Here is a 25,943-nt window from a genome sequence, read left to right as displayed (position 1 = left end):
AGTCTTCACGTAATCATGATGTTTAATTTAACCTCCACTCCTTACCCAGCTGTTCCCCTTTCATGGATTGACCCTTGCAGCTCGTGGCTGAGCCTTCATCCGTATGTAACGCCTTCTCAGGAGGAAACCAAAGCCCCAAATTGAGTTACGATTAGTAACATACGGTCAATGTCTTGTATTGTCAGGTGACGCGTGTTGTTAAGATATTGGAGCATTCACTAGCCAGTTGTACTTGTTGTCATTGACCATTATGGTGTTGTTCATCATTACGATTTGCCAAAAGGCTAATAATGCGTTATTACCAAAACTACGTACTCCGTACTAGGTACCTACCTTATAGCGCATCACCATTGTTTCGAAATGGAAAGTCTATTCACGAGGGTGAGGGCTCAGACACGTCACGTGGAACGAGTGAGAACATAACATCTAGTTAAAGACTGAAGTTAGTTACAATCGATTTCTCGAGGGGACTCGTGCCAGATCCTTGCTCCTAGTGTTTCATGATGCGCTTCGTCATGAAACCTCTTTGAGCCGCACCTACCCTACACTATCGAACCCAACCTCACGAGCCTCCGACACTGCAAGTCAACAAGGGTGGGCTCATTACTGATCACACAAGGCTGGTTGACCAGCAGGTATACCAAGTTAAGGCTGTGGAATTTGAAAATAGTGGCATTCATTTCTGGTTCGTTGCTCGCCCCGACGACATCGTCGTTCTAGCACCCACAGCCGTTTATGATATCCTCGCACGCCTGACATCAAAGATGATATGCGGTATTCAATAATTTACTCATGATTAAGCATCATCATGATAGAACAGAAGAAATGACGCAGTATGGGCAGTCATTGACCTACACCGCTAGATATGAGATAGATTAATCAACACCCCACCTGCAAGTGATCAAAGTATACATCCAGAACGGTCAAGGATTTTACAAGTGACTCAAGAGCAGGAAACCATTTCAATAAGACCAGAGACAAGACCCGCTCCCTCTCCACAAGAAATAAACCACCATTAAAGCCTGTAGTTCATCGAGATATCCAACTCAGTAGTGAGAGATCAGACATGCTGAAGACATCACCAAGTGCATCCACATGACTCGGGTGACCCATACCTGCATATATCCGTTCATCATCAACATCCTTTAATGTAACAGAAGATCAGTGAACATCAATACATGCGGCCGCCAGAGGCGAAGCCATCACAACAGAATGAGGGTATCGTATAATGACGTCGAGATCTACGAGACAAATCCTATTGCCCGGGACAGACAGTAGACCCTCCTTACAGCGCGATTATGCACATGCAACGGACATGTCACAGAGGGCCAGCGTGGGGCCTAGCCCCGAGCGGATGGCACACGACGTTGACAGGGTCCGGGTTTTGTTATCCAGCTTCTTATGGCTGCGTCTAAGACAGAACATGGTGTGGTATGAGTTGGTACGTTATGTACAAAGTAGATCATTGAAGACATCGAATCCTTACAGCTCCTCGTGCTCAGGAGCGTCATCAGTGTCTGCAATGATGGTCTTGGCGGCACCAGCAGCATCAACGACAGCCTGAGCAACCTTGCCAGCAACATTCTTGGTGGCAGATGCGGCAGACTCAACAGCCTCACTGATAGCCTCGGCGGCAGTCTCGGCACCCTCAACAACCTTTGTCTCGATCTTCTCGGGCTTGGGGACACCTTCAATTCCAACGAGCTCTGTCTCGAAAACTGCAGGTTTGTAGAGTTAGGCGGTGAATGTGAAGCGGGAGGGGCTGGTGGGAATAACGAACCTAGGGTAGAACCGGCAGGAATAGGGCCAATGGCTCGCTGGCCGTAGCCGTACTCAGGCGGAATAGTCAAAAGTCTAAGTCAAGGGTTAGTAAAGAGGTGTCCTGGCTGTAGCTGTATGCTTAACGTACCGCTTCTCGCCAATACACATGTCGAGTAGACCCTCGTCCCATCTACACAATTGTCAGCCTCGAGTTTGTGTACATCGCAGTAATGAAGCTTACCCCCTGATGACCTGACCAGAGCCAACGCGGAATTCAAGAGGAGTGCCACGGTCGTAGCCTTGTGTCCGAATTAGCATGTGCTTGTGATGATCATTGATGTAGATGCAAAGCGGAGGAACTTACTGGCGTCGAATTGTTTCCCCGAGTCCTTAAGGGTGCCACGGTAGTGCATCTGGACCTTGTCACCCTTCTGTGTCTTGCGGTCGCAGACGACAGGAAGAGTAACGTCAATCTTGAGGTCCTCGGCGACAACGCCAACGGCGGCAGAGGCGAGGGCGGAGAGGAGGAGGGCGGCCTTCATGGTGGCGGCCGGGACAGATGCGGGGCGGGGAATTGATGAGGTTAATGGAGGTCACAACGGCGTTGAGGTCAATGAGAAGCCTGAATTGGTTGGAGATGTGACGTCGATGGGTGTGGTTGGCACGTCGTGTGAGGCAGTGTGAATGGATGCGAGCGAGGTTGTCGTTGGATGGATGAAGCTCCCGCCGTCTGCTCTGGGGTTGTTGGCCTCTCTAACGTTAAGCTGCGACGTGTCCGTTTAGCGGCCAAAGGCTCTGTACTGCAGCGTGTGCTTCTGATAAAACAGCGTCATAGCTTGGAGGGTCAAGCTAAGGAGCCTGTTATTGGTCAATGGGGCCGGCCCGCCTGAACGACCCCATCCTTGATCTGTTTCTGGGTTGTCACGTCTCGCATCTCCATTTGGAAACCGGGGAGGCTGCAATGCCAGATATGGATGAGCAGAATCGAAATAACAGGGTCCATCCATGAGGATTTGCATCACGTTGACCCTTCAACTACGTACATACACATGTATCTACAGTAAATCTGACGCATTACAAATATGCATTTGCATATTCTGTTTCTGTTTCGGTCTCGCAGGGCGAAACCATCCATGTGACTCATGACGATAACACGACGCTTCACTAAATCAGTCGGGGCCTTGTACAGCCAAGCAAGGCGCAAAAAGAAACATCCCTTGGCAGTCCCTGATTCATCACACCAAGGCTGTTATCGAAACAGAGTATCGCGACGTCACTGGATGGTCATGTTTCTGATGTGACCAGTAATCAGTGTCGGGCCCATCCGTCCATCCATCCGTTCAGGATATCAGGACTAGTAAGAATCGTCTACTGCGGCGGCTAGGGCGCCGATGTACTTACGCGTGACTGCACCAAGGCGAGATGGTGTAGAGCTTCAGCAATCGACAAGTTTACTAGTCGAGCAGGTGCATCAGTTCCTGCAGCAGAGATGCAACCCAGATGTGGGCACATCCCAGCCTGCAGGTGTCAGATCCACCAGCGCCGAGAAGCCCTGGGCCAAGCGCTTCACAATGAATTTCGCCTCTTGTCATGATGCTGTTGATCGAGACAGGGAGACATGATAGTCCCCTTTCAACCCCTTTCCTTTACGGTGGGGGGCATAGAGCTTCGATAGGCTCGGGTGCACAATTCAGAGACACGGTGACACTTATGTTTAAGTTTTGGGCAGCGATAGGTATGAGCTGGATTTGGATGTGTCTGTTGTACAAGGGCGATGCCAGTCATGAGAGTCAAGGCCTGCATCAAAGAAATAAGAAAAAAGGGGGGGTTCAACAAAGACGAAGACACAGAGCGTGAGATGGGGAGTTGTCTCAGACAAAGAGTGGAATTGTGAGATTCACGAAGCGAAGCCTCACTCCCTTTCTTACCCAGTCATGACGACCACCATGGATATTTTTATCTGTTCATGGTCACTAACGTATTATAGCTCCACGATCCCAAGGTTGTGGTACGTGTTACTGGCGCTGGTGCCTGTGGTGCCTGGACCGGACTGGACTCCCTAGACTCCAACCTCTAGCATGACGGCCGCTGCGAGTGTTTCATGCATTCACTCAAAGGCCGTTGCATCGTGAAAATGCCCCCGGTCTAATCAAAGTCTAATAAGTCATGCTGGGGGTTAGTATTTACCAAAGACCGAGTACACAGTACATGCCCAACAGACTAGAAGAAGCGACTCGTGGCCCCCAATTATAGGCAACAAATAGACATAGTATTATTATCGTCTTGTCTCTTTTCAACCAATTTGAATCATGGTCTCCGAATTGCATCCCCTCAGACCCGGTCGGTCCCTCTCGCGCACACCGTGGGGCTTGGTCCTTTGCCCTGCCTTGCACCAAATGCTGCTCATTCGCCCTACGTCGCTACGGCTCCGCCCTATCCAGCGTCACCAACCTTCACTTGTAAACCTGAATTTCGCCACCGAGGGCCTGAGCAGTGCTGTCACAAGGTTTCTGTTAAGGGGGACGGATGTTCTGCAATCGCAATGAGTCTTGCTGGGATGTTTTCTTTTAGACTCTGGTCCCTTGCCCTGAACAGCCAGTCGATGCCCAATGATTTGACCAAGCCCCATTATGCTGCACCCCGTGTTGTCCATTCCCATTTACACACCATCAATTACTAGCCCTCCCGTCCGTTGTGCTTTAGAGGCATGGCCCGCTTGCCGTGCCGGGCCCGGGAGTACGTGCTTGCTCGGGTCTTGGTCTTGTCTCTGACTCCTTTTGACTCACTCCCCTGAACTCGATGGAATTCCTTGGGTCCCCCCATATCGAAGGCTACCTAGCGTGCGAGATGCCTTGCGCTTTGCCAGGTAACCCTTGTCCTCCAGGCAGTGAGGTCTTGGGTTAAATCCACTTACAAATGACCGAGTACGTACTATCATTTCTCATCATAAAGCTTCAAATACATATAGACCCCCTTCTTCCTATGCCATTCCCTTTTTCATTCCCACCAAACACTCACAATACAAAGCCTCGAAAGAACATACAAGATTGCCTTTTCAACCACCAACCATTTCGATTAACATCTACAACACAACTCTCACCAACGACAACTACCCCTAACAACCAACACAACCGCAACCATGAGCTCCCCTTACACTGTCCAAATCCACCAGAGCACCAAGGAGCCTTCCATCTCCAGCTCTTACAGCTACTCTTCTGGTTCGTACAGCTCTTCAACCAGCACAACGCCTCGATCTCTTTCTCCTGGCGATTACCGCGAGTACGGTGCTGGTAAGTTACCTACCACCGAGTCTCCGGGCTCTTTCACTCCCCATGGCCCCACTCTAACATTTGATTCAGACAAGCACACTACACAAGTCGCCAGCTCTGGTCGAAACTTGGTCATCAACCACAACAAAGTCTCGTATGAGAAAGACTCGCCGGCACCAAAATATTCTGGCGCATATACGAGGATCTAAACAACACTTGGTCACAGCCTTTTTTTTCTTCTTTTTTCTTTTCTTTTCGATTTCCTATGTTTCATCGATTTCGAATAGCGACATGTAACGGATATGGGATATACACAACATAGACAGGCGTTTTGACTTTTGGAGATATGAGGCAAGATTGAGCGCAGCATGGCGATGTATTATGGATTAGAGGGCAAGGGTTGCACAACGATAACCAAGATTGATAGACTCTGGGACGGGTTGGATTGAGCCGAGACTGTTTTTCTTTTCCCTTTTTCTATACTGACTGTATCATCCTTTGTACTTTTACTATTCGAGCGTCGGACACTTTGCGGTCCGCGCTGAACTTTTTAGAAGGGCCAAATCTCCCGTCTTGACCTCTTACAAGTCGAGATGGCTGGATGAGATATGAGACGGCCCGTCGGACTGGTCCGATTCTAGCGACCCAATTTGAGACCATGGAAGAAAATTTCCAACACACCTTTCAGCTGTTTCAGCTCCTTTCTAATTTCATCTGTGCTTTTTCCTTGATTTTTGGAAATTTCAAAAAAGGGTCCAAGACACCAAAAATTTACTGATGGTGTGACGGGTTGGGTTGCGGTCTCTGCGAGTGGATGGGGCCCTTGGGTTCCCTCCCGCTCGGTACCTGCAGCCCAACCCGTAGCAGGGATTTTAGAGCTTTTGATATGCAGTGTCTCCTCCACTTTGGAAGTGTTTTGAAGAAGTTCTCCACGTTTGGAATTTCCTATTAAAATGGCTTAGACTGTAAAAAGATGAGACGGAATTCCCACTTTCTGCGGATCAACGACTTTGCCTCTGCCCAATTGGTGTGTGAGAAGCAGTCAGAGTTGTATCCTCACACCCCATGCTTCGTGTTAGTACACAGTCGTGTGAGGCTTTGGGCATTTCAGGGTTTTACAGTGTTCAATATACTACCTATAGCAATTACCACGGCCCAAGCGAAGGCCTAATAGTGCCCATTCATTTCATATCGTTCGTATACACACAACCATCCATTCACAGTCAGGTCATTCAGGTTCGTTACCACTTCCATTTCTGGCATCATGGGTACCGAGGCTCATGACCCCGTCGCATGACATCATGCTCAAGCGCCACCCTCACGCTTGGCATACTCATCCTCGATAGCCTCTTCGTACTTTTTGGCCGCTTCGTCCTGGGCAACAGTACGCGGGTCGTCGTGTAAGACGCCCTCCTTAATGAGATCCTCTGGGTCTGGGCGGTGTGAGATCTTGTCGTTAAGCTTATCCTCGAGCATGTGCTTCTCGAGCTGTGGGGGCGTCAGCGACTGTGGTTCCATGGTTTGAGGGCGGACTCACCTCCTTCTGATGCGCCTGGAGGCCTGGCGCTGCCGTAGAGGCTGGAAGGATGTTCTCTGTTTAGGGCATGTAAGCATTGTAAACACAAGAGTGCAATGAGGGGGACTCCTCACTATCTACGAGCTCGGAGCGTTCGGGGCGGTGCTTGAGGTGAGCTTCCAGGGAGTTTCTTCGCTCTACAGGAGAGATAGGAGACTCGTCAACGAGTTTGGGCTGCTGTTCAGTGTCGGCCATGATGGTGTTGTACTAGTGTAAGCTTGGTAAACAGGGTAGTCAAGTTCAGAGTAATGCGTGTATAAGTGTAGTAAGTCAGTACTGGTGTAAGTGGTAGCGATAGAGTTTGGAGAAGAAGGAGGTAAACAGGTCTCAGAAGAAACAGATGCGGCGGTCTTAAGTTTATCTACTCCAACAATCTCAAGCTAAGGTCTCAGAATGGGCCGTTGATGCGGCAGCGCACTGCCATGTTTATGCGCATTGGATGTTTCGTCGGGCGTGGTTGGCTTGGGCCGCTCACCTGTTTAGTGAGCATGCCACCTTTGGGGGTTGCTACCCCGCAACCGGGAAGCTCACTACATACTGTAAGCTGCGCGTCAGAGGACAAGGGATTGGACGATCAGTTGTTGGCTAAACTGAATTCAATCAGATTGTTAAATGTTCCTGGGCGGATGTTTTGTTCTTCCGTTGGTGATACCATCATGATGGATAAAAGATCGGTCTGGAGCTTGTTTGGCGGGGACTAAATGCAGGCCAAGACGCTTGAAGCTGGAGATGAACGGAGCATCTGGTGGATAAGGACCACTTGAATTTACTATTGGTGTTTAATTGCATAGATGAATGCTGTTTATATGAACTTGCTGTTTCTGATAAACTCCTATCTAACTTCTACTTTGGTATATTCTGTCTAAGCTCCCCTGCGGGTCTTGTTCGATCTCAAGGAATGAGACGCGGTCAAAGTTGGACCAACTCGCTGCGGCTCAATCCGAATAAATCCTAGTATATTGAAGCACGTCTGTACTCACACGGGGTCTGGTACTCGATTTGACTGCTTATCTGTACCTACCTAGCTGGGCTGGAATTGCTGCTGACGAAACCGTTTGGTCAAGTCATCTTTGTCAAACCCACCCAGCCATGTTCCTCAGTATCCCTGCAAAATACACTCCAACAATTGATAACAAATTCTTTCGTCTCCGGCTCAAATAGTCAGGATATGAGTCGACTGCTCACTATTAGATTTTGAAGACTTGGACAGCAACCCAAGATGAATCTTATTTCCTGATAATACTTATTATTCCACTGCACAATGACGACACATCGGGCATGAGCGAGTAAAAAGCAAGGCAATATTCATAATCGCAGGGATGACCGAGTCGGGATATTATTAGAATCATCCCTACGGAGTGGAACACCGCAAAAAGAACTGAATAAACAATTTCACCCTAAATTCTTGTGCTTTATACTGCCTAGAGCAGACTTTTATTTGCCGCGCGTTTTCATATAATAGCCAGACGTTAACACTTGCTACCGCCACTTATTGCGTAAGGCTGCACAGTAATCCAGGGGGCTGTGCCGGGCGGAAAATTGTCGGCGTTTCGTCACTTGTCAGGCACCAGATCATCACTGAACACAACCTCCCCAAGTCCAGTCGTCTCCAGCCACACCAAATCTACCTGAGCTTCCAGACTCTCTGCTTTGGAATTAAACTTCGCATTTTCTTGTCTGGCTTTTTCGCACCAGAGACCTTCAATTATTCAACACGGGATTTATCGTCTGATGCCCGTATAGATAAACATTCAATACTAACCATCTCTTTCGCCTATCCCCTCCCCACTCTCTACCCCATTAGTCGCACATCATGGTACGGTGTCAACCCTCAAGATCGACGTCTTTTTTGGCTGACAACTTTTACTCAACTCTTAGGGAATATCAAGACGCCCTAAGAACAAGGGCGCCGGCGCAGCCGCGGACGGCGCAAGCGGAGGCGCGAAGCCTAAGAAGGCCACCTTCGAGACAACCAAGAAGAAGGAGATTGGTGTTTCCGATCTGACTCTGCTGAGCAAAGTCTCCAACGAAGCCATCAACGAGAACTTGAAGAAGCGATTTGAGGGCCGCGAAATTTATACCTACATTGGCCATGTGTTGGTCTCAGTCAACCCTTTCAGGGACCTGGGCATTTATACCGACCAGGTCCTCGAGAGCTACATGGGCAAGAACCGACTTGAGATGCCACCGCATGTCTTCGCTATCGCCGAGGCTTCATACTACAACATGAAAGCATACAGCGACAACCAGTGTGTCATTATTTCAGGAGAGTCAGGAGCCGGAAAAACCGAGGCGGCCAAGCGCATCATGCAGTACATTGCTAGTGTGTCTGGTGGAGAATCCGGAGATATCAAGCAGATCAAGGATATGGTGCTGGCAACCAACCCCCTACTAGAATCTTTCGGAAACGCAAAAACCCTTCGAAACAACAATTCCTCGCGTTTCGGCAAGTATCTACAGATCTACTTCAACGCCCAGGGCGAACCCGTGGGTGCCGACATCACAAACTACCTCCTGGAAAAGTCACGAGTGGTGGGCCAGATCACGAACGAGCGAAACTTCCATATCTTTTACCAATTCGCGAAGGGCGCCTCACAACAATATCGAGAAACATTCGGTGTTCAAAAACCCGAGACCTACGTCTATACTAGTCGGTCGAAATGCTTTGATGTTGACGGTATCGACGATCTCGCCGAGTTTCAGGACACGCTTAATGCCATGAAGGTTATTGGCCTTACCCAGGCTGAGCAAGATGAAATTTTTCGAATGCTGGCGGCTATTCTATGGGTTGGAAATATCCAGTTTCAGGAGGATCAGGGCGGCTACGCAGAGGTTATCGATCGATCAGTGGTTGACTTTGCCGCCTACCTGTTAGAAGTTACCCCTGACCAGCTCATCAGCGGCATCACAATTCGAATCCTGACACCTCGAAATGGCGAAGTTATCGAATCACCAGCCAACCCTGCCCAAGCACAGGCTACTCGAGATGCTCTGGCAATGGCCATCTATAGCAACCTCTTCGACTGGATTGTCGAGCGCATCAACAAGTCTCTCAAGGCGAAGCAACCGACAACCAACACAATCGGTATTCTGGATATCTATGGATTCGAGATTTTCGAGAAGAACACTTTCGAGCAGTTGTGCATCAACTACGTCAACGAAAAGCTGCAACAGATCTTCATTCAACTGACTCTCAAAGCCGAGCAAGAGGAGTATGCCAGGGAACAGATTCAATGGACGCCTATTAAGTACTTCGATAACAAGATTGTGTGTGACCTTATCGAACAGATCCGGCCAGTTGGTATCTTCTCTGCTATGAAGGATGCCACCAAGACTGCACACGCTGACCCCGCTGCTTGCGATCGCACATTCATGCAGAGTATCAACGGCATGTCTCACGCTCATCTTACCCCTCGGCAAGGAAACTTCATCATCAAGCATTACGCTGGCGATGTCACCTATACTGTCGAAGGTATGACGGATAAGAACAAGGATCAGCTTCTAAAGGGACTTTTGAACCTTTTTCAGCACAGTGGAAACCAATTTGTTCATACCCTGTTCCCTCGGCCCGTTGACCAAGATAACCGAAAGCAACCTCCTTCTTCAGGCGATCGCATCCGAGCTTCGGCCAACGCCCTGGTCGAGACGTTGATGAAGTGCCAGCCCTCATATATCCGTACCATCAAGCCCAACGAGAACAAGTCGCCAACAGAATATAATGGCCCCAATGTATTGCATCAGATCAAGTATCTTGGTCTTCAAGAAAACGTTCGAATTCGTCGTGCCGGTTTTGCTTACCGTCAAGATTTTGACAAGTTCGTTGATCGATTCTTCCTTTTGTCTCCTGCTACCTCATACGCTGGTGAATTCACTTGGGAGGGAACAACTGAGGCTGCTGTAAAACAGATTCTCAAGGACACCAGTATTCCTAAGGAAGAGTGGCAAATGGGTGTCACCAAGGCCTTCATCAAAGCTCCTGAGACGCTCTTTGCCCTTGAGCATATGAGAGACAGATACTGGCACAACATGGCTACGCGAATTCAGCGCATGTGGAGGGCTTACCTCGCCTACCGAGCCGAGTCGGCAACCCGAATTCAGCGATTCTGGCGGAAGAAGCGAACCGGAGCAGAATACCTTCAGCTTCGTGACCATGGCCACCAGGTTCTTGGAGGTCGCAAGGAAAGACGCCGTATGAGTCTGTTGGGTTCCCGACGATTCCTTGGCGACTACCTGGGTGTCAATGCAAGCACCGGCCCTGGAGCCCAGATTCGCAACGCAGCCAGTATTGGCACAAACGAAAAGGCGGTATTTTCATGCCGTGCTGAGATTCTGGAGGCCAAGTTTGGTCGATCCAGTAAAGCAAGCCCTCGAATCATCGTTGTCACCACCAACAAGTTCTATATCATTGCTCAAATGCTTGTGAATGGCCACCCCCAAATCTCAGTTGAGAAAGCGGTGCCCCTAGGAGCCATCAAGTTCATCGGTGTCTCATCAGCGCGCGATGATTGGTTCTCGCTTGGCATTGGCTCCCCTCAGGAACCTGACCCCCTGATGAATTGTATGCTCAAGACAGAAATGTTTACTCAGATGCAGCGAGTGATGCCCGGTGGATTCAACCTTAAGATCGCGGAGACAATCGAGTATGCCAAGAAGCCTGGCAAGATGCAGCAAGTCAAGGTCTTGAAGGATTCACAACTTCCAGCTGATTACTACAAGAGTGGTGCTGTTCACACACAGCCCGGCGAGCCACCGAACTCCATCTCTAGACCTACACCCAAGGGCAAGCCTGTACCTCCTCGCCCCATCACTCGAGGTAAGCTGATCAAGCCTGGTGGCCCCAACGGTCGACCTTCTCGCATCCAGGGCAACCGAACTGCCAAGCCTAGACCAGGGGCAGGTCGAGCCGTGCCTCAACCACCAGCTGCTGTCTCCAATATTGCCGCTGTTCCCGCTGCCGCCACCCAAAACACTCTTCGTATCGCTCCCCGTCCTGGTGCGAACGCTGCTACTCCAATTCCTGCTGCCCACAACGCTCTCCCAAGCCATACTCGCAATGCTAGTGGCGCTGGACGTGCACCCCCACCACCCCCTCCTGCTGCCGCAGCACGTCCACCAAGCCCGCCCAAGGTGATGGCCAAGGTCTTATATGACTTTGCTGGACAACGAGAAAACGAGCTCACCATCACCGCTAATGAGATCGTTGAGATTGTGCAGAAGGAATCCAATGGTAAGCTTGACCCTTTGACCGCGGAAACTGAACCTTACTAATATGTTTATCTAGGTTGGTGGTTAGCCAAGAACCCTCAAACTGCACAACAGGCTTGGGTCCCTGCAGCATATGTCGAGGAACAAGCTCCACCTGCGCCTCGAGCTCCTCCGGCTCCTCCGCGATCCAAGCCAACACCCCCTGCGCCCCCAGCCAAGCGTCCTGCTGCTAGCCGTAAGCCTGCCGAGCTTCAGCAGCGTGACTCTGGCATGAGCCTCAACACGCCCAACGGAGGAGACAGCCGCAGCAGCACACCGACACCCAGCTTGGGTGGCAGCTTGGCAGATGCTCTGCTGGCTAGGAAGAATGCTATGCAAAAGGAAAAAGAGGATGAGGATGACTGGTAGTTGACATAACGAGTGTATGCTTCACGAAGTTGCTAAGGAGTCGAAAAAGAACTTTGATCGAGACAAATCTCGATGGGTTAGGCTTTTGCACCTGCATTACATGACACAAATCGCAGCACGCATGAGAAGAGGGGGGATGATATATGACAGTGTGTGCTTTCTTCTGTTGTATACAAACGAACAAGACTGTGCTGGGCAACCGAGGTGTGTAGAATGTCGCAAAGAAATCACGGCCGAGTTTGGTTTTGGTTTTCTTTTCTTGATGCTTTGGGCAAGCGTTTGTAGGAAGGGTCGTTCTGGGACGGACTGATGGACGAAGATATTCATATTCATTGCAAGAAGATTACAGATTTTTAGAAGGGGTTAAAAACTTTGACTTTGAACTTTTATACTCTATTATACATGCCATGTCATCTAGTCGTCTGAAACATCTCGCTGGAGCACTTTTCGTCTTCTCAGGAGCTCGGCTAGGGGCACATCTTCATCTGCCGCCTCAGCTTCTGACTCTTCCTCATCAACACCGTAATCTCGCAGTCTATCGCCGTCCGAGTTCACCCATCCAAGACCTTGATCGAATTCACGGTCATACTCTTCGTCGTCATACATATCATAGTCATCAACCTCTTCAAGTTCCGCCATGAGATGTCTCTTGCGTTTCTCATCGTCAGCCTTCCGCTTGAGAAACTCAGCCTTGAATTCGGTGGAGCTCATACTTGCTTGGCGGAGCTCCTCGGCGTAGTCACGATTCGCGGCAGGCCAACCCCTTGCAGCTCGACGGATCTTGTCAGGATCGGGAGGAGGCCAGAGTCCTTCGACGCGGTTGAAGCCATTCTCTTCCCATTCCCAGCCTGAGCCAGTGCCATCCTTAGCGATGGTGGGGTTTCCTCCGAGGGGGAAGAACCACATTAGCATGTTGCGGGTGCCCATTGCTTGAGCCATATTGCCAAAGAAACCGATATCGTAGGGGAACTCAAGTCTTTCGAAGCGCACTTTCTCGCCATCGGGGCCTGTGATGTCCCACCAATCCTTAGGTCCCTTATCCATGAGAGCTTCATGGCGCTCCTGCTCCCATCCTTCTATCATAGTCTGGTTGAATATCCATGACCTAACAGTGTTGATGAGCATGATACCCAAAGCAACAGTGGTAAAGAAGTTGACAATTGCAATCAGCGATAGTCCGATTAGTCCAGATAAGCTAGGTCCTAGGTATGCAGGAAGGTTTCGATGTTCCCAGATCTTAGAGAAGCGTTGCCAAAGAAAGTAGCCAAGCATCCAGAGTGATATGTTTGTATATACCAAGAAGCGTAGAAAGTGTGGAAAGGTAGTCATTGATACACAGTTTCTGGTCCAAGGACAATGGTGATCCATCTTGGGAACACATCTCGCACAATGCCGACAATGATGCGCCCGAGCTGGTTTCGGCGCCGCACACTTGTTACACCATCGCTGTCCATCAGCGTCAATAACACGATCCTTGAATATATATCGGCCCGGGTCGACGGTTACGGCTCGGTAGTACGTTAACCATAGTGTGGAGAGGAGGGTGTTGAAGATGATGGTTTCGCGGCGCGAGGGAGGACCTGGTTCGAGAGACGTTGAGTAGTGGAAGAGAAATTGCGAGAAATAGCCAAGGAATATGATCAGAGCGCATACAGAGGGCACGGCAAGACCCTTGATGAAGGGCACGTCGTTAAGGCCGGCCATGATGAAGCTTTAGCTTGAGCTGTTACATCACATGCAGGTTTAAAGTCGTTATTAGATGTAACCATGATGCACCTAAACTTTAGTGGACCGTTGGTGTTTCAAGCCACTATATCCAGAGCGCTCAGCGAGTAAAAGCCCGCTTAGGTAATTTTCAGGGGTGTTCGTCAGCAGTCCCCTGATAATCAGCCAGACTGAGCAGGGGTGCTGTCTTGTGTTTTCTCCATCATGACGACGATATGAAACTGCGATTAATGAAATTACTGACTTGGAGTTAATATCTATGCTTTGGTTGAGAGTCAAACGCCAGACTGCGACGACATGAGTAGGTTGAAGGTGTTCTCAAGCTTAAATATTTGTTGTTTCAGTCTATCTTGGCCTTGAAGGCGCTGATAAAGCCATCATGGCTGGAAACACAGTGGTGCAATTGTTTGCCTTATGGTACATCTCACCCCTCATCATCGAGTCTCAATGTGTATAATAGCTAATGCTGTTTATAGTGCTGCCTCTTCATTCTTTTACATATCTCAGACCCTTGAACGCCATTCTCTAACAGGTTAGTCATGGCCCTGTCATTCCAGATATGCAACCAGAACTAACATGAGATATTGCTTAGAGAGTCCGAGACTATCATCATTTCTTGTATTTCTTCTCTCTGGAATAGTATGCTATGGAGTCAGTTGTATAACCAAGTGGTTTCCTGGCGCAGACGGACGCTTCACAGCACATCGTCGTCAGGGATCTTTACTTGACGGTACACATGATGCTCGAAGGGGTCAGAACACACATCTTCCTGGAAGGCCAAGAAAACTTTCCCTTCCAATGCTTTTATTATGCATTGTGTTGAGGCTGGAAATATTCCATCGTGTCAACTATCAGCAACAATGTGCAACTCCCGGCCTCGAGGTGAGACTGAGCCCTTTACCACAGATGGACAGTAGGGAAGCTTACAATCGTCCAGTCTTTTCTACCACTACTCTTCTTCGCTTATGAAATCTTCACTTCTCGAAGGAAATGGGGCTTTCCACCACCAGAAGACCCTGAAGACCCCTGGCGTTCATGTTTCGATGACTTGGTCGACTGGTTCAGTGGCCCAAGAGTTATGCTCAGTATGGCGGTGTCTAGTCTCGTGGTGTTTTCTACAGGCACATACTACGCCACAAGCCGCATAACACGCTCCACGTACTATTGCTTTGAACTACTCGAGAGCAAACGGTCAACCCTTGCTTTGCAGTGTATGGGACTTGTGCTTGATGCCATCATCGTGATTCTTCTTTGGCGCTTGCTCGCCTGGTCGCGCACTGCTAAGCTACGTTTACGGACTTTGGGTACGGTCTTGACCCTGTCTTCGATATCGATGAGCCTTGTGTGGGTGGGGAGCAGGCTTTTCAGAGGGTCGTCTGTCCTTCACGCTGGGTTTGGCTTTCTCTACGGATTTGATATCATCGTCGACAGTGTTGCCTTTGCAGCACTTATGATCTCAGCTACGTTCTGGGTCTGCGAGACATCACCGCTTACACCATCTGCTATCATAACTTTTCTGGTGGGAACAGTAAAGGCCTGTCATAACATCTTCAACTACGGTGACTACCTTCACCCTACACGCCTTGACGAGATCACCCCACTTTACTTCATTGCTTTTGGCATGATCATCTTCACATACACTCATGGTATTCAATCTGTCATCTTCATCAGAAGATTCGTTCTCATGGCTCTTCTCGTTGGCCTTGTTGTGGGCACTACCGTGTTCATTGCCAAGTCGGATCCGCAGACTTTCAAGCGTCATCCTGTCAATGACTTCATTTACAGAGCCAATATCAGGCAAGACCGTTGGATGCAGGAAGCGAGCACAAGTGGGAGTCTTCCCGTTGCTCACAAGATCTATAAGGAGCGACATGAAGGACGGGATCCTCCCCCGGCATTTGCAGATTGGTATGACCTGGCCAAAGATACTGTGGTCATTGATAAATTCGATCAAATCGACCAAGATTTGGCCCCCTTCCGAGCCATCCCACCCAACAAGCTTCGACAGCGAGCTTCCATATTGTCTCAGATGCCTGGCATTCATACAATCGGTATCAAGGACGGCAATGCATCGAGGCTACCTGAAGTCACTGGTCATGATGCCGAGGTGCTGGACGGCCTTGTCGTAACCATCAATAAGTTTGCTAAATTTCTCCCTGACATGCTCTTTCCGGTTAATCTGGGAATTACGCCACGGATTCTTCCATTATGGGAGACGGCGAATGGGCACAACAGAGCTGATCTGACCCCAATCGTCAACCTGATATCGAAGAGGGCAACCAAAGAAGATGACGAAGACCAGGTTAAGGAAGCCAGATCTGCAGAGACTCCTATGGCCGCCCCTCTACCAGCGCTGCCAGACTATCCCCAAACCAAGGAGCCTTCTTTGATAAGCCCAGCCAACTATCGCCAGATGCAGGTTGAAGCATGCCCCCCTGGCTCACGAACTCGAACCAACCCGCACTGGAATATTGGAGAGTTTTGCGCCGATTGTGTACGAAGGCACTCAAAGGCGCAGCTCATGGTCAACTGGGAACGATCACTTCAGTACTGCTTCCAGCCTGATCTCAAGTACCTCCATGGTATGTCTCTCTCAAGTCCTCGTGTGGAACCAATCAGGGACCTTTTGCCATTGTTTGGGTTCTCCAAGTCGGAGCCGTTCAATGACATCCTAATACCTCTTCCACAGGAAGATGACGACAGACTTGATATAGGCTGGAACTTTGACCGCCGCTACGACGCCATGTTTTGGCGTGGTCAAACTGATAATGGCGTTATTTCAGATCAGGCCTTGCGCGGTAATCATAAATTTCGGCTCCTTCATATGCTGGGAAACCAAAATCCCGAGGACAAGGTCTCAATGGTTCTTCCAACAGCAAAAGACCCATCATTATACCGACATGAAAAGGTGCCAATTACGGAAGCAAATCTTGTCCTTCCGTCGAGTGTCGGCATGAACAATTACACAGGCTGCATGGGCCCTAATTGTGAGCTTCTTTATCAGACTTATCCCATTGTCAACGAAGCTCAGGACCAGGAACCCCTCGAATACCGCTATATCCTCCTCTTGGACAAGGACCACGGGCCGTCACCCGACCTTCTCCGCGTGCTCCGCTCAAAGAGCGTACCTTTTATCTCCACCATCTTCCGCACGTGGTATAGCGAGCGCCTGATTCCTTGGCTACATTTCGTGCCCATCGATACGCGTTATCAGGGTTTGCACACCACCCTGACATACTTTACTGGTACACAGAAGAAAGCATACCTCAACGGGCGCGATACTGACATGAAGGGGCTGGCCAAGGATGGGGCCTGGATTGCACAGCAGGGTGCCAAGTGGGCAAACCAAGCGTTAGGAGAGAAGGATAAAGAAGTCTACCTCTTCAGACTACTGCTTGAATGGGGGAGATTAGTTGACGACAAACGTGATGAGATTGGGACAAGTAAGAATAATAAGGGCGAGCTTGTGAGCTCTCCATGGACACAGAATCAGAAATGGTGATTATAATGGGTTGACTGGTGGCAGGAATCTCTATCTCATTTAAGCTAACAACCTGTCTGTCTTCTTGTATATTTTCCCCCATGGTCATGAAGCCTCACTACTGGAGTAGCTAGTCGCATGTCATGCAGCGGGATGCCAATACGAGTAGTATACCTTTTCGATCATTGGAATATCGTACGAAATTGGATCACGTTGCTCGGGCTTACAAAGCGTACAACGCACTCAACATCTTGATTCAAGAATACCGAAGATCACATGAGCGGTATCCCAAAAGGATGCCGATCAACTTACATTGTCACTATGCAGTCTCCATAAGTTCGAAAAAGGCCAGGGTTTTTGTCATTGGAGGTCCCGATTCGTGGGAGGCAGCCATGATGCACATCGAAAAGTCTACAGACTCGGTGTGTAAGGTACTCACATACAGGCGACAGCTGGGGCATATAGTGAGGCGTGAAGTAAGCGGCAGTTACGCCGCGGTCATTCCGCCACTACGGATGCCTAAGAACGGTACCGGGACGGTCTTCTCGGCCTACGATGAACCGATAAGACGAAAGCTCTGTCCAATCCTGTATGAGTACGGGGCCCAGTCCGGCAAGTGTCTTTCGATATTCGGGAACCAGCACCGGAGACAAGTCCGGAGTCACTGTCTGGCATTCAACAGCTGTGCGGTATGTATGTAACAGCCCAACATGTGATGGTCTGGAAATATGCTAAGCGTCGTGCTAATGTAAAGTGAACTGAAGGCGAGAGCTCCATCAGATGCCAAGGCTTTCAAATGTGTCAGCTTCGTATGTAAATCTAACATGCTCGACCCAATTAATGACAACCGAACTGGTGAAGTAAAGAGCATTCACATTGTTTTCCCATCGGTTGAAGACGCCTTGTATCGGTGAATCTAATGTGCTTGGTGGAGATCGCAACACCGATTGGCCTATTGTGAAGGACTCACAGTCACGCCGGGGTCGGTTGCCCATCCGTCAAAAAGGAACATGGTGCCGAAGGATCAACGAGTCCTTGCTCAAGCTTGGACCAACAACGAGAACTGAAAAGTGGATCAGATCTGATGATGTCTCGTTGAAAAGATCTCGGTGAAGACCCGGAGCCAAGTTCGACTGGGGTGAAAGAGAGTTTGATGCGTATCACAACACCCTCTTTGTTCTAAGAGGTGGCATACCCGCATTGTAGGAATACTGAGACACAAAATGATTCAAGCCATGAATGTGGGATCATATGTGGGCTTGCTGTGGTCATAAGCATCGCGAGAGAATGACCGACATACAACTGACAATGTGCGTAGCCATGCGGATGAAGGTCAATTACCGTCTTGTATCAAGACTGGGCACTCACAACTGCTCTCAGCATCTACAGGGATATTGCAAACACTTACGAGGTGAGCGGCTTTGTTTCGTAGCATTCGACTTAACCTCGGTGAATCTGTTAACCTGCCCCAGATGCTGGGCCCACAGGCTTCATCAAGAAGAAAAGAAGAAAAGGCTGGGCCCTTGCTGTGGTTTGTGAGCATGGGGGCGGAGAGTTGAGCCAGGACTCGACCAGTAGGGACCCCTGATAGTGATATTGGGCCCTTGGCGTCTAGGTCCCTTATTAGCTGCCGATGATTTCTCTTCACGAATTCTGGGGTGAGGTGAGCCCATCAACTTATTATGAAGCACCTGAACGACAAAATTTCTTTCATGTCGAAGTTGGGCGGAATTCAGCCACCGCTGGTCCAATCTAATCGAGTCGATTTGATAATTGTAATGCCGTAATAGAATTCTGCACATATTTCATGCTTTCCGTATTTAGTGCAAGGCAGCTCTGTCGTGCATGTCTCAAGGAACAGTATGCCGTACATAGAACAGGGTGCGTGGTTAATACTTGAGGTGATAACTAGGTAACTAACAATAATTGGAGGAACGGGATGACGGATGATGGACGGCCGGCCATGGGCCTGGGGGGCTCTGCAGCGAGAAACTGAGCGTTCACTAACAACCGCCATCAAATAACGTGCCTGGTTGACAAATTGAGTTTGTGGTGCCTCTTCCCGAGTTGACAGCCGAATCACTTTGATGTAGTCGTGGGTACGGGCCACACGTCCTTCTCACCGAACCGGAACGGGGGTCGACGGGCGGCGAATGACAACGCTCCGTGAGGTGCTAGTGTGAGTGGTTTCTTTCTCCTTGGATGGCTTGGGAGTTGCTTCTGCAATACGGAGGCGCGCCTATGGAACCAGCAGACCTACGGAGTAAAGTGTATGGGGACGATTTGTGGGAGCCAAGCTCTAACTCGCAGTAGTGCGAGTGGTAGGTGCGTGGAGTTGGTCTAGGTGTAAGTGATTAACCGCGGGTAAGTATCGAGCCTCAACGGCATCGAGCACTTGGCTTGTTTCGACATAAGAAATCTGGTTAAGGGGGAAGTTGATTCAATACCACACGTCATATCAAGGCTGGGCCTTGTATCAGCACAGAAGCAAGGTCACAAGCCTAGCGCCTTTTACCATCTCTGTCAAGCTTGATGTATTGAAAAGCTTTGATATTGCGAGTGAGAGAGCTGGCAACAATGTTTCCAACGTACCTACAAAGAGACTTGAGTCATCAGTAAACACATAAGAACCTAACGTAAATAGGCTACGACCAAGCAGGCATCGATTAATTGCTTTTGCCTTGGGGGGGAAAAGACAATGGCAGTACAAAAGGCCAATTAATTGATGCACCTCTCAACTACGTAGTACTCATGCAAGCATAGCATGTCTTAGCATATAGGTTGCAGCTGCCGACGAGGCTGGCCGCAGACAACCCACCCGCCGGTGACGGAACCCGGTCACCTAACGGAGGTGGAAACGCAGAATACAAACATGAGACATATTATCTGTGCTTGCAGTCGCGATTTCAAGCTCCAAAGATCCCACTGGAGCATAATCTTGAAACTGTGAAGGAGAGGGAAAAAAGAGAATGTTGGATAGCTCTTCGCTTCCGTTAATGAAGAAGGCAACGGCGTGATGCGTCCCAGCTTGTGACGCTGGGAGCCAGGGGAGCTGTATCGTCTGTGCTCGGTGTTGCACCTCCGGTCAAGCAGATGCTTGGGACAACGGGTCCTTGCACGGATCTCTTCACAGGGTGCCATAGGCATGCCATGCGACGAACAGGGTTTAGCCATCCATCAGTCCGTGGTACGGGTTACACGTTGACTGTCTGACCATAGACTTGAAATGGGAGATGGTTCCGTGAAGCAGATGGATCTCTGAACTTGATCCAAGCGTAGCACATTTTGATCAAGTTCTTCCTCGAGGAAGATGTGGGTGATTGCTTCTTTGAGATGTCCGGGGTGGTTATGTTACATATGTGCCTACGGATCAGTGCATCGTAATCGTTCAGTCTGGTCAGAAGAAGCTTGATGCGGGCGGATGTATACGGACTAGAGTACCTATTGCACATCGTAACCTCCCTCGTTCAATCAAAGGCCCAATGTTCGGAGTGATTGACTAGAGCTTTGTTGAGCCGATATCGCCTCGTCTGACAGACATGTTATACTCGATCATAACATGCCAGGCGCTAATAGCCGATGTGCGGTTGAAATTGACGGGTAGAGTTAAAGAAAAGATGGATCACATTTGAGGGGGATTCAGTGGGGAGATAGATGTATGCGATGTACTGCCTCCGAAAAAGAAAGCAATTCCGAGGAAAGTCCTTTGCTAATGTGATGTTTGTATTGGTAGGGACGCCAGAAACCCACGTCGTCACGTTACAAGCGTATGTTAATATGGCAAGGTACGGATACAGACAGGGCAGAGCAAGCAACCAAGAAAACAAGGGTAGCATTTACCGCCAGAGCCGCGTATCATCACATAACCCTACTATAGCTTAACCAGTCTAGTGGGATGCAGATTTGATCAATTGGTTTCTGTTGTCAAGATCCTTACTCCTAGAGTCCTAGGATGTTCGAGACTCGAGACAAATTACTTAAACCATTGTGATGTCAGACGGAAGGTGCTGCCATTTTCTACCTATTTCATACCGAGATTTACCGCTCACCTCGGCCGGGATTTACAGCCGGGTCTAGCCTAAATCGTCTCACCTTGTCTTGCTTCATGAACCTCATCCCGCGGTCGACTTGTCTGTCATTGGCCTTTTCAGAAATGTTGGATTTATTCCCGTGTGATGATTAAGACATGCATCTTATCTCAGGTCTTGCTAGTGAGAAATCCCCAACAAATGTATGTCTTTCAGCCAATGTTTCGATGGGTAGTTGCTTCGATTCGGTATTGATTGTCCATATTCGGCTTCTGACCTCGACTGACCTGAACCCACCTTACTCCAGAAATCCAGTGACCAGACTCAAGACTACTCCGTATTATATCGTTCCATTTTACCCAATCTCAGGCACCCCAAGATGCAAGCCAATGTATTCCCGGGCCGGTCCCTTACTCTCTCATCTCAGGTACCTAGTCCATGCATTTGCCGTGAAAAGCTACCTCATTTTGATCTCCTGCTTCCCGGGGAAATCCACTTCCCCTCTGGCGGGCATTGTCACCAGCAGCGCTCCTCTCCGCCGTGCATGGTGAGTTAGTACCTAAATGCTCCCGCGCACGCCCCTACCTGTCCCACTTTCGCTTGTAAGACCATTCAAACCACTGTCTGATTGGTCGTTTCATGGCTGTAGCTTTCTCTCCCACGCCCTCTCCTCCGCTTTCTTCACCTTTCGACACCCCACTCCATTCATCTCAGGTCAGTCTTTGCGACGACGGAACACTCTCGGTCTCTTTCCATGGCATGAACTTGCACTGTCTTTTTCTTGCTCTTGTTAGCTATTTCTCTTTAGCATCCCCTCGGATCCCATCTTCTTATTCAAGTGACCTTGGTCCGCTTCATTGCTTCACCGTTACGCTTCACGCTCACCTGAACTACATCTTGAAATCCGTCTTAGTGCATCATAGGCCGGCTTTTCGTATATACGACTCCCATCTCGCCTTCAGATCGCCTTGATCCGACCAAACATTTCCTTCGATCTCACAAGCTAGCAGCCGAAACTTCGCGTCTTGCAACGAATTGAGATATCGTCCACTGGCTATCTTGCATTGCGCACCTACTAGCTAGACGTTGATACACCTTCGTCTTGTTCAAGGTCCAATTGTGAAGCTCATCGTCGGCTTAATCATCGTTGGTCTGCTATTACCACTCCATATCTCTATACATTACTTGCGCCGGGCCTCACTGCACTCCGCTGCGATCAATTGAATTGCCCAGTATTTCAGGATCTTCTATCCATCTGTCTCTGCGTCTCTCAATTCGCCCCAGGGTGTTTAATAATCTGCCTTACCAACTCAAATTTCCCCACACAGAAGCCAATCTAAGTTCGCTCTTCACCATCTCGACACCAAGTTGCTTTTGCGAATCTTCCTCTCACAGCATCAACAACTCGTTCAGTGCGCCTGCAAAGCTGCGGTTATCTGTACCCTGCTGACGCTTCTATTTGCCGAAGCTGGAAATATTTGGTAGTAGGGTGAACACTTCTTTATTCACGGCACTATCTACACACAAATATCAACGCGCCCATTGCTTGTGCAGCCTGTGCCGTATGCTTGCGCCTGCACCTACACAATTGACACACCCACTGCCAATACAGATATATATCTACCTAAGCAATTGGCTTATTGGCAGGCTTCCTGATCTGCGAGCTGTTCTTTCCTACTTCAACCCTCTCCTCCCTCAAGTTTGAGATAATGGGCGTTTGAATAGTCCTGACGCTCATTCAACCTCTTTACCTATCAGCATGAATTCTGTCGCCCACAACATGGCCGAGGGTTCTCCAGCTCCTGCTGCTCCGTCCATGCAACATCAACATCAACAGCCGCAACCTCCACCGTCTCCATCTCCATCGCAGCCGACCTCTGTATCCGAAACCGCTCCGACGCCATCCTTACCTTCAATTTCGTCGCCCTCTGCTCAGTCTGCTTCGCTGCCTGCTGTTCTCGCCGCCGCAACAGCGATCGCATCAGTCTCCGTCCACTCACTTGCACAAAATCCAGATGAGCTTCCCCCGCTCCGCCAACCGTCGCCGACTTCGCCGGCGCATTATACGTTCGAACAACACCAACAGCAGCAGCAGCACCATCATCCTCACCACAACCTCCACCCAGTTACGCCGCCACTGAGAAAGGACACATGCTCCTCCATCTCAACACAGGCCACTAGCGCTACCTTGGCCTCCACAGAGACCAATAACACATCGTACAGTGCCGACACCTCTCCTAACTTGCACCAGTCCATTTTCTCTATAAAGGATGGCTCCGACGTCTCTAACAACCGCCGCACGAGCAGGAGACGGACCGGGCCCCTTTCTCAGCAGTCCAGAGAACGCGCTGCACTCATTCGAAAGCTGGGTGCATGCATCGACTGTAGGAGGCGACGAGTCGCTGTAAGTCATACCCATTCTATATGCCACACAAACTCTTCTTATATGGACTTATATGCCAACCCTTGCCTCCATTGTTGTAGTGCCACCCCAGTCATCATAATATGACATGGGAAGACGTCGTAACCAAGTTTCATCGCTCGCATAGCCCGACTATTCAGGACATTGCACCTTCCCTCGCCGCTGCCGGACGACCGTTGAGCCCCGCCCCCGCGATTACCAATGTCCAGGCCTTGTTCCACGATACCCAGGAAATGGATATCGATTCCAGTACTCCTGGCTCCAACCTGCCCGGCCGCCCTCCGCTAAGTGACGCTCGAATTCGTACCCCTTTGCCTTCAGGCCCTCGCCTCGAGAAGTCCCTGTCTTTGCCTGGCATCGAGAGCTTCAAGAACGATCTCCAATCCAATGTGGGGCGTATGCTTTCCACTCCCAGTCGGGATCGATACAGTTCTGTGCAGGTTCTGTTCCTATTCTGGCAAGACGATGAAGAGGTCCCGATAATCCAGACCGCAGTCCGGGAGCTCGCTGAAGTTTTTGATAAGTATTATCGCTACAACTTCCAAGTTCAAGCTATCCCGTCGTCCTCTGACGGCTGCAAAAGCTCATGGAGGTGGCTATCAAGGGCACTCAACGAGTTTGTTGAGGACCGTGATGAGCGTGATGTGTTGAAAATAGTATATTACGCAGGACATACATACCTCGATGGCAACCGTGAGATGGTCCTGGCAAGGTATGCCATTTGCAACCCCTTCTGCATTGATACCGACTAAGACTTGGCAGCTCGCGAAATCCAGAACAAGCCTCAACAATCCGGTGGGGTGGTATACAACAAACCCTCGAAGAAGCTTGTGCTGATACGTTGATTATTATGGATGCTGCATACTACCCATCTTCCAGAATGGTTCGACAACAGGGCGTCCTGGAACTGCTTGCAGCTTCGGTATCAGAAGAGCATTATTACGACCTTGATCGCTGTGCATTCACTCGGGCCCTTGCTGAGCAACTACGAGTCCGGGCAGCACGCTTGAGTCCTCTTTCGGCTGCCGAGCTGCACGCGAATTTGTTCTCTCAGTACGCCAAAATGGTCCAAGACAAGTATCCAGAGAAAGAAGTATTGACCAGTTTCCCCTCACCGCTGCACATGATGATGTCGGGCAACTCGAGGCTTCCGTCTATATTTCTTTCTCCAATGTACCAGAACAGCCCCACGCGAGGAAGTTTCTCTTCGTATGAGAACAGTCCCCAATTACACTTGTCTATTCGACTGGACGATGACAACGTCGACCTCGAGAGCTGGAATGAATGGCTGCGACTGATGCCGGAAGGTATCAGGGATGTCAAGGTTGAAGGGCCGTTTCGAGCTACGTTTAGATGAGTAACTTCGACCATCGACTCTTATCTTCGACTTTTGTTTAATGACACAACCGGGAAGCCGATCCCACCAGCACCTCTATCAATTGAGGTAGACAACTCTTGAAATAGAGTATGTCTGTTGAGGTTCCCCTGAAAACGGAAACGACCTCAACTTTGATGCTGGGCATGATCGCCAAGATCGGACACGATGGCTTTTCAGAATTAGTCCCACCATAGCGCGCTCACATGAATCACTCCCCTCTCATGCCGGAAATGCATTGATTACACTCTAATTTGGTTTGAAATGGAATATATAATGACGAGTCCGTGAAGGATAGCGCATGGAGTCTTGGGCGGAACAAAAAGCAAATGGGGCTCCAGTTTGGCTCGCATAAACCGGGGTTACTTGACGGTCAAGCCGAGGAATTACGGCTGAGTATCTGTTTGGAAGGATATTGATCGATATGGAAAGCAATTTGGCAAAAACGCGAGCGAAAGGTGACTCAGAGGACCAGAAAGAGCGAGCATGAGACATGTTTGTTTATATATAGGCACCTGCATATGCAAAGGTAGCATTCTGCAGGTTATGTTTCATCAAGACCTGTTGAAGCTTTGTCTCAATTTTTGTTTCACTCAGTAAATCGTTCGGGTCAGGCATATGATAACGGATGTCGACATAAAAGCTTTGACTGCAACAGGCATATGAAAGAGCAGCACCAGGGTCTAGCAATGC

The 25,943-nt window shown here is 49.5% G+C and overlaps 7 protein-coding genes across 7 annotated transcripts; 4 read left to right on the top strand and 3 right to left on the bottom strand.

Annotated features, from left to right (window-relative positions):
• Window positions 1–1,482: 1,482 nt before the first annotated feature.
• FSUBG_1406 (fkbp-type peptidyl-prolyl cis-trans isomerase) lies at window positions 1,483–2,303 on the bottom strand (the record flags this gene model as incomplete). Its single annotated transcript, XM_036679014.1, has 5 exons — window positions 1,483–1,718; window positions 1,781–1,854; window positions 1,910–1,951; window positions 2,003–2,060; window positions 2,126–2,303. The coding sequence occupies 5 exons, from the start codon at window positions 2,301–2,303 to the stop codon at window positions 1,483–1,485; spliced, it is 588 nt and encodes a 195-aa protein (XP_036543116.1).
• Window positions 2,304–4,900: 2,597 nt separating this feature from the next.
• On the top strand, window positions 4,901–5,239 carry FSUBG_1405 (uncharacterized protein; the record flags this gene model as incomplete). Its single annotated transcript, XM_036679003.1, has 2 exons — window positions 4,901–5,051; window positions 5,121–5,239. The coding sequence occupies 2 exons, from the start codon at window positions 4,901–4,903 to the stop codon at window positions 5,237–5,239; spliced, it is 270 nt and encodes an 89-aa protein (XP_036543115.1).
• A 1,096-nt stretch (window positions 5,240–6,335) lies between these two features.
• Window positions 6,336–6,801, bottom strand: FSUBG_1404 (RPEL repeat; the record flags this gene model as incomplete). Its single annotated transcript, XM_036678992.1, has 3 exons — window positions 6,336–6,518; window positions 6,568–6,623; window positions 6,681–6,801. The coding sequence occupies 3 exons, from the start codon at window positions 6,799–6,801 to the stop codon at window positions 6,336–6,338; spliced, it is 360 nt and encodes a 119-aa protein (XP_036543114.1).
• Window positions 6,802–8,419: 1,618 nt separating this feature from the next.
• Window positions 8,420–12,219, top strand: FSUBG_1403 (myosin-1; the record flags this gene model as incomplete). The annotated part of the gene is made up of 3 exons (XM_036678981.1): window positions 8,420–8,422; window positions 8,485–11,833; window positions 11,888–12,219. 3 exons carry the CDS (start codon window positions 8,420–8,422, stop codon window positions 12,217–12,219), a joined length of 3,684 nt encoding a protein of 1,227 aa, XP_036543113.1.
• A 414-nt stretch (window positions 12,220–12,633) lies between these two features.
• FSUBG_1402 (palmitoyltransferase PFA4) lies at window positions 12,634–13,923 on the bottom strand (the record flags this gene model as incomplete). Its single annotated transcript, XM_036678971.1, has 1 exon — window positions 12,634–13,923. One exon carries the CDS (start codon window positions 13,921–13,923, stop codon window positions 12,634–12,636), a length of 1,290 nt encoding a protein of 429 aa, XP_036543112.1.
• An 881-nt stretch (window positions 13,924–14,804) lies between these two features.
• FSUBG_1401 (capsular associated protein) lies at window positions 14,805–17,446 on the top strand (the record flags this gene model as incomplete). Its single annotated transcript, XM_036678960.1, has 2 exons — window positions 14,805–14,857; window positions 14,932–17,446. The coding sequence occupies 2 exons, from the start codon at window positions 14,805–14,807 to the stop codon at window positions 17,444–17,446; spliced, it is 2,568 nt and encodes an 855-aa protein (XP_036543111.1).
• A 5,766-nt stretch (window positions 17,447–23,212) lies between these two features.
• On the top strand, window positions 23,213–25,232 carry FSUBG_1400 (uncharacterized protein; the record flags this gene model as incomplete). Its single annotated transcript, XM_036678950.1, has 3 exons — window positions 23,213–23,857; window positions 23,938–24,587; window positions 24,638–25,232. The coding sequence occupies 3 exons, from the start codon at window positions 23,213–23,215 to the stop codon at window positions 25,230–25,232; spliced, it is 1,890 nt and encodes a 629-aa protein (XP_036543110.1).
• Between the last annotated feature and the right edge of the window lie 711 nt (window positions 25,233–25,943).

This window comes from Fusarium subglutinans (genome assembly GCF_013396075.1).
Source record: "Fusarium subglutinans strain NRRL 66333 chromosome Unknown NRRL66333_c0000007, whole genome shotgun sequence".
Lineage (NCBI taxonomy): Eukaryota > Fungi > Ascomycota > Sordariomycetes > Hypocreales > Nectriaceae > Fusarium > Fusarium subglutinans.
Note: the sequence above shows the minus strand (reverse complement) of the source record. Positions and strands in the feature narration are given on the sequence as shown.